Source organism: Siniperca chuatsi, linkage group LG1 (assembly GCF_020085105.1).
Source record: "Siniperca chuatsi isolate FFG_IHB_CAS linkage group LG1, ASM2008510v1, whole genome shotgun sequence".
NCBI lineage: Eukaryota > Metazoa > Chordata > Actinopteri > Centrarchiformes > Sinipercidae > Siniperca > Siniperca chuatsi.
The window spans coordinates 12,960,792-12,975,548 of NC_058042.1; the positions used below are offsets into that span (position 1 = coordinate 12,960,792).

General features: G+C 39.9%; 1 protein-coding gene across 2 annotated transcripts; it reads right to left on the reverse strand.

Annotated features, from left to right (window-relative positions):
• Positions 1-2,709: 2,709 nt before the first annotated feature.
• On the reverse strand, positions 2,710-11,416 carry pros1 (protein S). 2 transcript variants are annotated; one of them, XM_044200122.1, is made up of 14 exons: positions 11,209-11,405; positions 10,411-10,568; positions 9,581-9,605; positions 9,331-9,414; positions 9,054-9,176; positions 8,739-8,864; positions 7,191-7,319; positions 6,763-7,003; positions 6,081-6,267; positions 5,708-5,872; positions 5,355-5,523; positions 4,987-5,123; positions 4,635-4,863; positions 2,710-3,355 (listed from the first exon to the last, which is right to left on the reverse strand). In XM_044200122.1, exons 1-14 carry the CDS (start codon positions 11,285-11,287, stop codon positions 3,168-3,170), a joined length of 2,040 nt encoding a protein of 679 aa, XP_044056057.1. In that variant the 5' UTR covers positions 11,288-11,405; the 3' UTR covers positions 2,710-3,167. The 2 variants fall into 2 exon arrangements, with proteins under 2 accessions (XP_044056057.1, XP_044056063.1); XM_044200128.1 differs by lacking the exons at positions 4,635-4,863; positions 4,987-5,123 and having other exon boundaries at positions 11,209-11,416.
• Between the last annotated feature and the right edge of the window lie 3,341 nt (positions 11,417-14,757).

Genomic DNA, 14,757 nt, shown 5'->3' on the forward strand with positions numbered 1-14,757 from the left:
AAAGATCTGAGTACTGACCCATTATCACACCTTGAAGTTGGGGGAAAAAGATACAAATTAAAGCTTACTGGTACTTAATGCTTTAATCATTATTTTGTTTGCTGTAGTGCTTCAAGCGCTGGTATAGTCAGTGGTGGAATGTAAATTACATTTTGAGGTACTTGTACTTTACTTGAGTATTTCCGATTTTGAGTATTCCCTTCCTTTGCTTAACAATTCCACACTACAAAAATACCATTACAAGTGAAAGTCTTGCATTTTAAATCAAATTAAAAAGTATTGTCAACAAAACTGACTTAAAGTATCTAAAGTGAAAGTACTTATGTAGCAGAATGTCAGTGTTATATTATTGTTATTGCTGATTCATTAACATGTAAGCAGCTTTTTCATGTTGTAGACAGTCGAGGGAGGGTTAGTGTTGGCAGCTTTATATCCTGTTGGGTGGTTTAGTCTAAAACAATGCATCATATTTTATGAGATGTTCAGATGTTTTGTATGTAAAAGAAATTACTATAGCGACCATGTAGTAGAGTAAAAAGTGCAATGTTTACTCATAAATGGTGGAGTAGAAGTATAAAGTAGCAGAAATTGGAAAGGCTCATGTAAAATACAAGTATCTCTCTACATATCTCTGCATAATGGACAATGGTAGAAAAGGTTTCAGTCGTAGTCATCTGGACACTGTTTTCAGAATCAAGACGTTTCGGCTCCCATCTGACTTCCGGATGGGAGCCGAAACGTCTTGATTCTGAAAACAGTGTCCAGGTGACTACGACTGAAACCTTTTCTACGATAGAACACTCCTGGACGAATGAGGGACTACACCGTCTAATAATGGACAATGTGTATTTCTACTTTTGATACTTAAAAGTACATAATGCTAATAATACTTACATACTTTTACTTGAGTAAAAGTTTCTTTTAATGCAGGACTGTTACTTGTAATGGAGTATTTTATTACTACTTTAACTTAAGTAAAGGATCTGAGAGCTTCTTCCTCCACTTTAGTGGTGGAATCAGAGCAGTCATTACAGCTTAAAAAAACTTTCAGGACAGTTTATTTTAGACCCACACCTTCTTTTTCCAAGTAGTTTTTTTCTTTCTGTTTCGTTTCCCCTGAATCTTGTGTGACCGAAAATCACTTTTAAGTGCCCGTTCCTGTTTTCATTATCTCATTTCTTGACAGTTCATCCCACGTCAGTCTTCTTTGCTCTTTCTGTTTGACATACTTTCCCTCTGCATTCCCATTTTTGTATGTAGGCCATTAGGTCACAGTGTGTCACGTGTTGAACTATTCTATTTTATCATACACGGGGTCATGATAAAATTGCATTTGATAGTTTTGTCAAGTGCTCCTCATCACACAGTGAAAAATCATGATGAAATCTTAAATTAGAGACATTGATATAAGGTCACAGTATAATAATTATTTTAAATAATGTTTTATTGTTACTGTAAATGTTAAATAGTAAAAACAGTTTTACAAAAAATAACAAAAACAATGTTTTGCAAGCTATACTGATGTCTGTTGTCTTTTTAAAAATGCACCCGAAGTCTAGAATTGAGGGGCATTACGAATAAAAGTATTGCTGAGATTCACGGGTGTGATGATGCTCACAATAACGAGTTTTACCAATATATTATGAGTAGGATATGCTAAAAGTGAATGAAAATATTCATTTTGACAACCTAGTTTAAAGTGGACTGATGGTGGCAGAATGGAGCCTGATGCTGCAGCGCCATGCATCCATCCAGCCCTACAGAAATCTCTAAATGAAGGAGAAATCACTTGATGTTAAAGGAAAACACACCTGGGTCAAACAGTGTTTTGTAAATAACTGCTTTACGAGTTTGTCGTGTCACCAAAGGCTTAGGACACAAGTAGTGCTGGAAGGATGGCCACAGAAAAGAATCAGGAAGTGCGCTTTGGATACTGTTGTGTTGAAGATATACCTGATGCTAAATTAATTCTCATGTCATTCTGATTAACCTACTGCCTTCAGCTACAACACGGTCACTGAATGACAACCTTGTGGACTCATATATTGTTTGGTGTGCTATGTTAGAATATGCAGTGTTATCATTTCCCAAAATATTCAGAAACTTCCAGAAACAAATTTTGGATACCTCTAAGAAGAACTTTACTGTGTGGCCTTGTCTCTGGCTATGGCAAGATTGCAAATAAATGCAAAGGTTGCTCTGATCAATTTTATTAAAACAAACATAAAACAAACACTGAACAACTACATTTAAGTTATATATTAAAGATTGTTTTATATACAAGGTGAATTCTGATCAGAAGACAACCGGGAGATACCCTGAAGATGAGGAAATAGAAGAACAGAAGTTGTAGATAGCCTTGCAAGACCAGCCATAATGAGAGGTGCATACATCTGGCGACAACCATGGTGGGTTCTGGGAACAATAAAATGATGTGCCATGTTTCTAAATGTTACTAAACCAATGCAACACCTCAGGAAGGCAAAGCTCCAATAAAGGATGGTGATTTAAACAAGAAAATGCAACAGAATTTGATAGAAAGCCTGGAGGCTCGGCTTTTTCTTCTGTGGTTGTCACCACCACAACCAACAACCGCAGTTTCAACTTGTTGTCTCCAGACGTCTGCCTCCACAATGACCACAACTGAAGAGAATTTAGAGACAGTACCATGATTCAACAACAGGGACAAAGATGCAGGTGGTCTCAAAGCCTGGTCAACACCATTTGTTTATTTTTCTACACAAACATAACCATATCTTGGTCAAAACATGGTATGCGTGCTACAGAGCTCAGCTCTTTTCAAATGTTTCTTGAAAAGCATTTAATTCATTGCAACAAACTGCTACAACTACGTCATACAGACATCCAGCTTCCGACTAGCTCACTGGCAAGCCAGCTTTCGTTGACAAAACCCCAAAAACAAAATGCTCCCGGGATAGGAACAATAATACTTTTTGGATGAAAACCGTAAGACAAAGCTTAAAATAAACCCAGAAAGTCAACAGAAATGACTATGACCATCTACCTCTATCTCCTCTTCTTGTCACTTCTTTCTCATCCCCTCCCTCCCTCCCGTCTCCTCTCCTCTTTCAAAATATCCCAAGAAATGGCCGCTGTGGGATGCTGCCTAATGTGAGGACTTTTTAATGTGATCCAGTTAATTAAGGTCACTTTCTGTGCAGGTGCGGTGCATCAGGGTGACTCTCAGGGGCAGACACAGGAGGACAGGAATGGGACTTAATGCTGTTGTGTTTGCTGAGAGCCTCGTCAAAGTCCAGCTGCTGGCCGTTGATAGTGATGTCCATGCAGCCATGGTAAAAGGCTGTCACAGGGGAGGCAGGTAACGGGACTTCGTCTGAAAGAGAGATAGAGAGTGGGACAGTTAGTGAGAATGACAATGAGCGATGGTGGTAAATATGGCCCTTTTTAAAAGCAATGTTGTAACATGCTATGCATTTAAAAAAGTTGAAATAATAACAAAAAACAACAAAATAGCATAAACACATTAGCAAGTAAAATTTAAAAAAATGTAAGTAGAGTTCAATTATTTAATCTTGTCCCCAGACAGCAACCTTTCATGAGATGTTTTGAGAGATATCAAGCTGTTAGAGGCGGACAGCAATTCTAAAAACACATGTAGGGGCTTTACCTGAAGCTCACTGGAAGCCGGCGAAGAGAGGTGAGAACTGCATTAATGTAGTTTATTTTTAGTCAAAATATGGAGCATCACTTTTTTTGGACTGGATGGAGATAAGTCACAACTTCTTGACTGAAGTTAAGAACGATATAGCAATCTAACAATGTACACTCAAATATTCCAGCCTACACCAAGAGAGACTGACTTTACTGAATTCATTCAACAAATCTGTCAGTGTTGTTTGTTCAGAGGGAGCAAAAATTTTCTCAGGATAGCAATGTCGGTCTGTCCACCCCTTTGGTGCAGACTGACATTGTACATAAATGTCTGTACAAACTATTTGTACAGACATTTATGGTTCCCAGAAAATGTCTTCTACTGACTTTGGCGATCCCCTGACGTTTTCTTCTAGCTCTACCGGAAGGTTGACATTGTGTTTTATAGTGAAATATCTCAACAACTACTGGATGGATTGACATGCAACTTGGTACAGACATTCATGTCCCCCTCGGGATGAATTGTAATCACTTTGGTAGTCCCGTAACTTTTCATCTTGCGCCACCATCTGGTCAAAAATGTAAATTGTCCAATATTCATCCTGAGGTGTACTTTTGTGTTTTGTGGTATTAGCATATGCTAACTCACTAAACTAAGATGTGACAATGGTAAACATTACACCTGCAAAACATCAGCATGTTACCATTGTCACTGTGAGTATGACAGCATGATGACATCAGCATTTAGTTCAAAGTAGCCTACAGTTATGCTGTATAGAGAGGATATTCCCTTTAGGTTTGCTTTGCTTTTCTGGCATAAGGAAATCTCTGAATATGCTTTCTTATTTATAGATAAGGAGTGGTTGGTATTATTATTGAAATGATTATAGCTAGAAAGCCACATTAGCCTTTTAATGATGACCATGTATAACTAATAAATTATGCTCATAGTTATCTTCAGAGGAGTTACTTTTGTACTTTTACTTACTACTTTAACTAACCTGGTATCCCACCAATATATGTACTGATGGGGTTCTGCATGGTGGTGTTGAGGCGCTGCAATGCCTCCCGCAGGGCATCAGACTTCATGTAAGTAATAAAGGAGGAGTTGGCTGAGATCTGGATTTCTGTAGGAGTCACATTCAGCTGCACTGTCAGCCGGTCGGGGTAACACAACATGAGTGAGTCCAGCGTCGCCACGGAGACGCCGTGCAAGAACACTTGCAGATTCTGGAGCATGGAGGGTAATAACATCGTAAAGTTCAATCATGTGTGTTTGTGTTTCTATATATGTGTGAAGACATGCAGAGATACACATGTGCTTATTTCCAGCAAAAGTGTGAATGAACTCACAGCATCATTTTCTCCCTGTGTTACCACAGCGACCGACAGGGGGACTGTGTTGTTGTAGACAAGAGCGAATAAGACACCTGTGCTGCTGGACGGACGTATATTCATCTTGATATCCACATACCAGCTCCCAGAATCACCTAGTTACGCACACCCATATACATAGGGAAACACAAATATATTTCTTTCGTCAGGTTGGAAATTTAGGACTGTTGGCCATTTCCAAGTTTTTACCTGAATTGAAGGATGCCATGGTTCTAGGTTTACTCAACTCTGTGGCACAGTGCTGTGACTACTCAGTGCTCCTAAATATTTAGGATGGAACCAAATTTCCCCTTAGGGATTAATAAAGTATAACTTAACTTACTCACTGTAGTCAATGTTGAAGCGTGCCAGTCCTGCCCCAGTGAAGAAAGATCCTCGTTCCACATTCACAAAGCAATGTTTACTCTTCTTCTCCTGGATGACCTCCTTTACACCAGATGCCCCCTGGTTCATCAAGTTCCAGCCCCGGATACAGCCGTCAAGTCGAGGGTTGATCTAATGCATGGATGGATACACACACTGAATACAAGACTGGATTGGAGCTGGTCCAATGTAAATCCTTATCTATTTATTTCACAATGTTATGAAGGTTATTAGATGTGGTGACGTGGGGAAAAAAAACAAAACATGTTTGCTGGGTGATTCATTATGTGTGCATGCTTTCAGACGAGCTGCTTACAGGTTTGATGATGTTTTCAGTGCGGTTGGGCAGACCAGCGATGTAGACCTTGGTCTCCATTTTGCCATTAACTGAAGTAAAGAGACTATCTGGGCTGTTGATGCTCATCACAGCTTCCTTGCTGATCTTCACACTGATGCTGCTCTCCAGTTCATCCACAGAGATCTGCATGTTACACATATATTAACATCATAACTTGTTCTCACTGTACTATAACTCAAAGCAGTTTAGCACCAGAGCACACAGTTACCACAACACAATCCACTTTCCATCAGTGCAGTTTATTGATTAGCACTTCAGCTACCGCTATGTTAGCCATAGGGGAACAAGTTGAGTATGTGTAGGGAATTACTGGACTGCAGCTCTTTCTTACCACGTGCCACTGTCCATCATTGATGGCTTTTCCTCCACTGGTGACCTTGAATGTGTGCTGGTTTTTGAACTGGACTTCAATGCGACCACCTCTTAGCCCCAACATGAACCATGAGTCCTGGGAGGACTCTGCGTACAGCACAACTCCCTCTGGGTCGAATGTACGAAAGTCAAACTCTGCTGCAAACCTAACAGCCAGAAACAGAAAGACAGAAATGTGAGTTTTTAAAGTAATCTAAATGTAATTATATTCATATGTAATTGCATTGTCCATACCAATGTTTTAGCCCAATCAGTAAAAATCATGTAGACTTCACATCCATTAACATTCATTAACATCCATTTAACAATTTAATGATTTGTGGTTGGGCTTTTCCGGGCATTTTCAGGCACTGACAGATTTAATCCGTAAGTTTGGTATGAAAATCAATTTATAGAAGCCTGGAACTTGATTTAGATAGGTAGGAGGGAAAATCATGCCTACATTTATTATTGACAAAATTACAATGTTGTTCGACATTCACTGAGATGGAGCTCTAAGCTACATCTTATGTTTTTTTAGACGATTAATATTTATCTACTCCATCTAGAAAGCTACAGAAAAAGCTAGAAAGATTTTGAGTTAAAGTTTTTTTTTAAAAATACACTACATTTGTTTGTGTGTGTTTGTGATAGACCCTCACTTTGTGTTCTCCGGCAGACGGAAGAGCAGATAGATGACAGGAAGGCCTGCAAACTGCTCCCCCAGGTAAAGCATCTCAGGGTGTTTGTAGTCATACAGGTCCACACAAACAGGGATTCTTTTACAGTATCGCTTATTGTCCGCCAAACGAAAACCCTGACGACCATCACAGTAGCACGCATAGCTGCCAACTGTGTTTATACAAGTCCCGTCGCACACATTCAACTCGCACTCATCTACATCTGCAACAACAGGAAAAGAAAAATGTACAGGCAGTGGCCTTTGGCTTTTTAATGAAAGCTGTGTGATTATAATATGTGTTCCATGAGTGGGATTCAAACAAAACAAAATTTAATGCACTCAGTTTCGTCACCTGTCAGACTATATGACTCGTGGTGGTAAGACAGGAACAAGAAACTGAAGTCTCACCATTGCAGGTCTTGGAATTGAAGTTGTATTTGAAACCCAGGGGACACCGGCACTCATACATGCCCGGCGTGTTGACACATTTAGCTGGTTCTTCACAGATACTGGGGTACATCAGGCATTCATTGATATCTGGAAAACAGAGAATTAACAATGACAATGGGCAAACATTCTTATGAGAATTTGTAATAGGAGTCCTGATTTTAAAAATGGGTTGGTTGCAAGTGTAATTTTGTTACATGAATGAAATGAATAAATATGACTACAGTCTCTTATATTTCCATTTTTCAAATAATTTCATTCTATAGATTTTCATATGGATGGTCTACTTTCATGCAGCTTTTAGACACCTTTATTTTTTTGTAAAAGTTACATTATTATTGTGCTATAATGCAGTGCAGATGCAAGCAGAGATCATTTTAAAAACTCTTCCTTGGTGGTGGGTTCAAGGAAGGAGTCAGCTGCTGAAAATCACTGCCTTCATGAGATATGTTAAAATTAAACCTAGGAGACAAACTATAAGCAAACTTGGATGTTGTGAAAAGAATACAGTTGACGTTCAGCTGCAATCTTTGATATCTTATGTCAGTCTCCTTTAATGTGGTGCAGAAACAAAATAAGCAATTTGAAGATATCACTCTGTGCTTGGGGAAAATGTGATGGTAATTTTTCAATATTTTCTGACATTTTATGGACTAAGAAATGAATGGTTTCATTGAAAAATATTTGACAGATGAATTGAAAATAATTATTAATTGCAGCTCCACTGTTACGACAGTGTTTGCTTTGGAAAATGTCACTCAACATTAATGTATAGTTTGGGATATGTATTGAAGGGCTGTGCCCAAAACCATCTGTATGGTCTTCTAAATCTTCACAGCCCATCAAAAAAAAAGGACAAAGCAAATTTACCAAACTGACTCAGCCCATGTTTGTGAAGACTTTGTACTCAACAAGCATTCAACACACTCAAAGATAAACACAAACTGCCCACATAAAATAGGTCAGATAGAAATAAGCAGAAATGAGACAACAAGCATCTACGAACTATAAGCAGGTTCTAACAGCTCAACGATATGAAACTGGTGGTCTGTTTACAGCAAAAAGGATGGACTATCTTTTCAGATGTTAAAAGCTTTTCACATTCTGTTACATAAGAGTCACCTCAGGTCAGCTTTAGAAATAACAAACGGTTCGGGTCCAGCTGAGTTTTTGTTATGAAGTGCGTAGGGTTCCACTGTCCATAAGAATAAATAAAAAGGAAGTTATCAAAAAGAATAATACACCATGTAGAAACATGTGCCTTTGCTCAGCTTAGTAGCACTATATGTTCCTCTTCCATAGGGACAGTAAAACAGCTGGATTTCTTGATATAGGGGACTTAAGCCATTGATACACATATACACACACAAACACACACTCACACACAAGAAAGTACAAACTGTACCTTTCTGTCCTTTGGTGTAATTGAAATGAATTCAACTTTAAATGATTCATAGCATTATTGCAGTTTAGCAGCACAAATTGCAAATGAAATGAATGAAGTCTTACCCATGCAGTTGATTTTGTCATTGATGACGTAGCCATCTTCACACATGCAGTGGAAACTGCCGGGAAAGTTGTGACATTTTTGGTTACATCCCGCTGGATATTCAGGATCTGAACACTCATCGATGTCTGCCCAGACGACATACACATAACAACATCTGTCAGCAGCCAGTTCAATCATTTCAAAAGGTAAAATTTATCAGTTTTAAGTTGAATTAAGTCTATGCATGTTAGACTTAAGGCACAGAGTGTACATGTGTACCTATTTAAAAGCTGAACTAAGACATTTAAAATCCCAAATGATGTTTCAGAACTCACCGTCCTCACAGCGCGACCCCTTCCAGCCGGGTTTACACACACATGTGAAGGAGGCCTGGCCGTCCACACAGCGCTCTGTCCCCTCCTTGTAGCATGGAGGCGGCGTGCACTGGTTACTGATCTCTGCCATGCAACAAACAGGTTGGACACACACACATACACACAGGTTGTTGATGAAAGCCTTAAAAAAAGCATTTACAGGTGAGGCTAACCTTTCTTAGCCTTACAGACTACCTGACATAAAAATGCAAACGTTTTCTACTAAAAAGCCCCTCACCCTTCACGCAGTTGCGAAGGTCCGATGGGATGCCAGAATCCGAGTTCTGGTTGTTGATGCCGACACGGTGTGAACCCAGACATGCTGCAACAAAGAGTGTTCTTTATCAAAATAGGCTAGTAAATGCAAAACAAAACTGATGTCACTATATATATATATATATATATATATATATATATATATATATATATATATATATATATATATTTTTTTTTTTTTTTTTTTTTTTAAATCAATTCTGCAAACTTACCAACATATTTGGGGTAGAAATATTCCTGAAAAAAAAATAAAACAGGCAAGAAATTTACCAAGTTTTTTTTTTTAAAAACAAAGTCACATTTGACAATAAGGAAAAGAAGACAAAGAAAGGAGAGAGTGTGCAGCAAGTGAGATTACAGCCAGCTGTGCTTTGAATAAAAATGGGTCTGTTTGAAACAGAAACTTCAGTATAACATCTGGATAAATCCACTTTGCATGTTTAATTTTTCTAAATTACACTGGAAGGAAATTAAATGTTTCAAAGATACAGCGTCTGATCTATATCTGAGATGTTTAGTCAATAAATCTACTAGTCAATCGAAAGAAAATAAGTCAATAGTGATATAAATCATTAACTTTTAGCAAAAGTGAATGTTTGCTGTTTTTCTTAGTCCTCTGTGATAGTAATTGGAATATATTTGGATTTTGGACTGTTGGTGGGACAAAATAAGACATTTGAAGATGTCAACTTGAGCCCAAGGGGCACTTTTCGCTATTTTCTCACATTTTATAGATAAGACAAATCGATTAGTCAAGAAAATAATCTGCACATTCATCTATAATGAAAAAAATCATTAGTTGCAGACATAGTCTGATCTATCGCTTGCATTTTCTTTCCCTTTCACTGCTTAATTCATGTACGAATTTTCACTTCTTCTTCTTCTTTGTCCCCTTGGCCTGATAATTAGAATTGCTGTTGCGTTTCACTTCATTCACCATTTGAATTGCTGTTAAAATCAGAGATGTGGTTAAGCGATTCAGAGGTCTGGAACCAGGCTGCCTTGCTAATCAGTAAGATCAGGGGGCCGCTGCTCTTCTTACCGTCTCTGGATGGTTCTCAAAGATCTCCCTGGCCTCCTCCTTGTTGCACAACTCCTCGATGCACTCCCTCTCCAGGTTGCCCTTCTTGCTCTCCTCAAACATAGAGTTGGCTCTCCTGTGCCTGCTCAGGAACTGGGAGGCCGTGTTCGGGCTCAGGACTAGGAGAGACATAGACACATAAACACGCACTCATTCAAATATATTGTGTAAAGACATCTTTCCATTGTCAGTGTTGGTGTTTGCTATTACAACAATCAGAAGTGAACAAGCCTATCTTATTGTAACAAGCCACTCCATTACCATGGAGTAATAGCTACTCTCACATGTGTGATTAATACAACCAGGCACATGCAGCTACATTACAATAACACATGCCTGATCCCAGCAGGAATTTATGTCCTCATGACAGAAGGCTGATGTGGCTGGTGCCTGCATGGACAAAGTGGACAACCTAATTACTCTTCTTTGAATTGGCCTGGAAAAAAAAGGTAATTGCGAAACCGTTATTTCCCAGAAATCACCCTTAGTTGTTGTAAAAACCAGCTCATGTTGACCAAGCATTGTTTCACGGTGTAGAAAGGAGCCATGACCCCTCACTCTGTTCTGTTTGCTGCTTTCACGTTAAAAGTTATTTAAAAAAAATAAAAAGTCCTGAAGCCGTTCCCAAGTGCTCACATCCAGGCTGAAAGGCTGCTTTCAATCTGAGGCACTGAGACTAAATAGACTGGAACAGGCTATTCCGTGTATTACGTTGAGTTCAAAATGTTAACCGCAAAAACCAAACACGTACATACTTACATCGATAAGCATCGACGAGCGTCACAAGAAATACGAGACAAGCCAAGGATTCACCAAGTGCCCGTTTCTTTCTCCACATAGTCGAGCCGTTCTTCCTGCTAGGCCACGGTTTGGCTCTCAGTAAGGACTGGCTAAGCGCAGGTCCGTGTGAGGGGGGAAAAAAACTTTATTCTTCCCGAAAGTGTTTTCGTAGGGACAGGGGAGTGGCGGGGGCCGCCAGGCGAGCAGATACAGAGGGGTTAGGGGAGGGCAGGAAGGGAGCACTGCTAACGCACTCGCGCGCACTGCCATTGTTTACTTAGCTACACGCATGGATGGTGCTGGTGCTCTGAGCGACTGCTGGTCGGTTGAACTGGCAGCAAATAGGTTTACAAAACTTAAACGAGGACTCTGTCTTGAGCACTTTGTACTCAGTCTAGGGACGTTCCTACACATCTTAATAGACTGACGACTCAGTCTATAAGGTATGTAGGAACGTCCCTTAATTCACAAGAGTAGTACAATACAAGTACCAATACAAGACAAACTACAGACACACAGGCCGGACATGTAGCCAACTGTCAGATTTTCAACGTTCAAGTGACGTTCAAACGTGAGGAGAATGTACCGTTGCTAGGCGACTGACAAAGTTTCTTGTTCTCTTGTCAAATGTAACAATACTTGTAAATTGTTTTGTGTGCATTTATTTGATAATCTTCAATTAGTAGTTGCTTTTCAGATTCAGATTAAGAATACAAAATATGATCAACAAATAAATTATGATATCATATTATTAAGACTTCATTGATCCCGAGGGGGGGATTCACAAGCTACCCAACAGTATATAAAGTAATATATATATATTTTTTTTTTCTTCTTTTCCTTTCGGTTGTTCCCTTTCAGGGGTCACCACAGCAAATCATGTGCCTCCATCTAACTCTGTCCTCTGCATCCTCTTCACTCACACCAATTAACTTCATGTCCTCTCTCACTACATCCATAAATCTCCTCTTTGGTCTTCCTCTAGACCTCCTGCCTGGCAGCTCCAACCTCAGCATACTTTTACCAATATATTCACAGTCTCTCCTCTGAACATGTCCAAACCACCTCAATCTGGCCTCTCTGACTTTCTCCGAAACATCTAACACGAGCTGTCCCTCTGATGTACTCATTCCTGATCCTGTCCATCCTCGTCACTCCCAAAGAGAACCTCACCATCTTAAGCTCTGCTACCTCCAGCTCTGCCTCTTGTCTTTTCTTCAGTGCCACTGTCTCTAAGCTGTACAACATCGCTGGTCTCACCACCGTCTTGAACACCTTTCCTTTCATTCTTGCTGATACTCTTATCACACAACACACCTGACCTGACACTTTTCTCCACCCGTTCCAACCTGCTTGCACTCGCCTCTTCGCCTCTTTTCCACAGTCTCCATTGCTCTGAATCGTTGACCCTGAGTACTTAAAGTCCTGCACCTTCTTCACCTCTGCTCCCTGTAACCTCACCTTTCCACCTGGGTCCCTCTCATTGACACACATGTATTCTGTCTTACTGCAGCTAAGCTTCATTCCTCTGTTTTCCAGAACAGACCTCCCGTCTTTCGAGATTTTCCTCCACCTGCTCCCTGCTCTCACTACAAATCACAATGTCATCTGCAAACATCATAGTCCATGGAGATTCCTGTCTAACCTCATCTGTCAGCCTGTCCATCACCAGAGCAAACAAGAAGGGGCTCAGAGCCGATCCTTGATGTAGACCCACCTCCACCTTGAACTCCTCTGTCACACCTACAGCACACCTCACCACGGTCTTACAGCTTTCATACATGTCCTGCACCACTCTAACATACTTCTCTGCCACTCCAGGCTTCCTAATACAATACCACAGCTCCTCTCTCGGCACCCTGTCATACGCTTTCTCTAAATCTACGAAGACACAATGCAACTCCCTATCTCCCCTGCAACTCCCTAACTCCCCTACCTTCTCTGTACTTCTCCATCAGCATCCTCAGCGCAAATACTGCATCTGTTGTACTCTTTCTAGGCATGAAACCATATTGCTGCTCACAAATGCTCACCCCTGCCCTTAGCCTAGCTTCCACTACTCTTTCCCACAACTTCATTGTATGGCTCATCAGCTTTATTCCTCTGTAGTTGCCACAGCTCTGCACATCTCCCTTGTTCTTAAAAATTGGCACCAGTACACTTCTCCTCCATCCCTCGGGCATCCTCTCACTCTCCAAGATCTTGTTAAACAAGATCATCTACTCTTCATTCCCTTTCATTTTCCTCATTCATCAACTCTTCAAAGTACTCCCATCACACTCCTGGCACCTGTCAATATATTTCCATCCTTATCTTTAATCACCCTAACCTGCTGCACATCCTTCCCATCTCTAGCTCTTTGTCTGGCCAACCTGTACAAATCCACCTCTCCCTCTTTAGTGTCCAACCTAGCATACAAGTCCTCATATGCTCTTTGTTTGCCACCTCTACCTTCACCTTACGCTGCATCTCCCTGTACTCCTGTCTACTCTCTTCAGTCCTCTCAGTGTCCCACTTCTTCTTAGCTAACCTCTTTCTCTGTATACACTCCTGCACTTCCTCACTTGGTACTTAAGGAATTTTTTTTTAATGCATGACATTGAGTATTTCTGCACTGTGGTATTGCTACTTTTACTTAAATACTTCTTCCACCATACACACACACACACACACGCACACACAATAAGATAAAAGAAGCTGCTGTACAGGCTGCATGTTGATTCTCAGTGGGTTCAGCACTACTATTAGCCTATGTACAGTGAATCACCTCATTCCTTAATATTAAAACTATTGTTTTTGGCACAAAATCCTGGCTTCAAGTTATGATTTGCTTAAATAGCGTTTGAATCCCATATGCCATTAGGGATTCTGCTACTAATATACTAAAAATTAATTCATTAGGGTACAATTATTCATCAACATTTCTCCATATCTGCTGTTCCACTGAAAGACTGGGTCAATTGAGATCTTTTTCCTTCACCAATCACGCATATGCATGACTTACAGTAAATCCAAGAAAGACTAGGATGAGGGTTTAAATAGACACTTGCAAACAGTTGTTGGGAATTTGATTCAACAAGACATCCAGTCTTTGGGGCAAAAATCAGATGATTCACTGTACATGACAGTAAACAAATGAAAAAGCCAGGGAAGTCAGGGAAATAGCATCATTTAGAAGGCATGTGTCTGAAACTGACTGTAGACCTTTTTTAACAGCAGATGTTTGACTTTTCATGAAAGTAAAAGCACAAGTGGAAGTAATAACACTAATTACAGCTCTGTTCCATTTGTCCCAATAAGCCATACCAGGAATGTGCACATTAATTTGTGTTATTAATTACACCTGTGCTTTTCCTACTGTCATAATGTACAGACATTCAATGGACACATAAAGAAGGCATAATCAATCATCAACATCAACACATCTTCCTGAGTCCATCATCCAAAATGTCTTTACTAAATGAAAGAGTCTGTACAGTGAAGTTTATAGGCAGACTGAACTGTTTAACAAATGACACAGACACCACA

Bases quoted from the DNA above. Each gene is read 5' to 3' on its own strand.
- pros1 (XM_044200122.1), bottom strand. From the start codon at position 11,287: ATGTGGAGAAAGAAACGGGCACTTGGTGAATCCTTGGCTTGTCTCGTA. The intron at 9,415-9,580 runs GTAAGTTTGCAG...TCTTTGTTGCAG, and splicing joins TTTCTACCCCAAATATGTTG to CATGTCTGGGTTCACACCGT. The intron at 8,865-9,053 runs GTGAGTTCTGAA...TCGTCTGGGCAG, and splicing joins GGGGTCGCGCTGTGAGGACG to ACATCGATGAGTGTTCAGAT.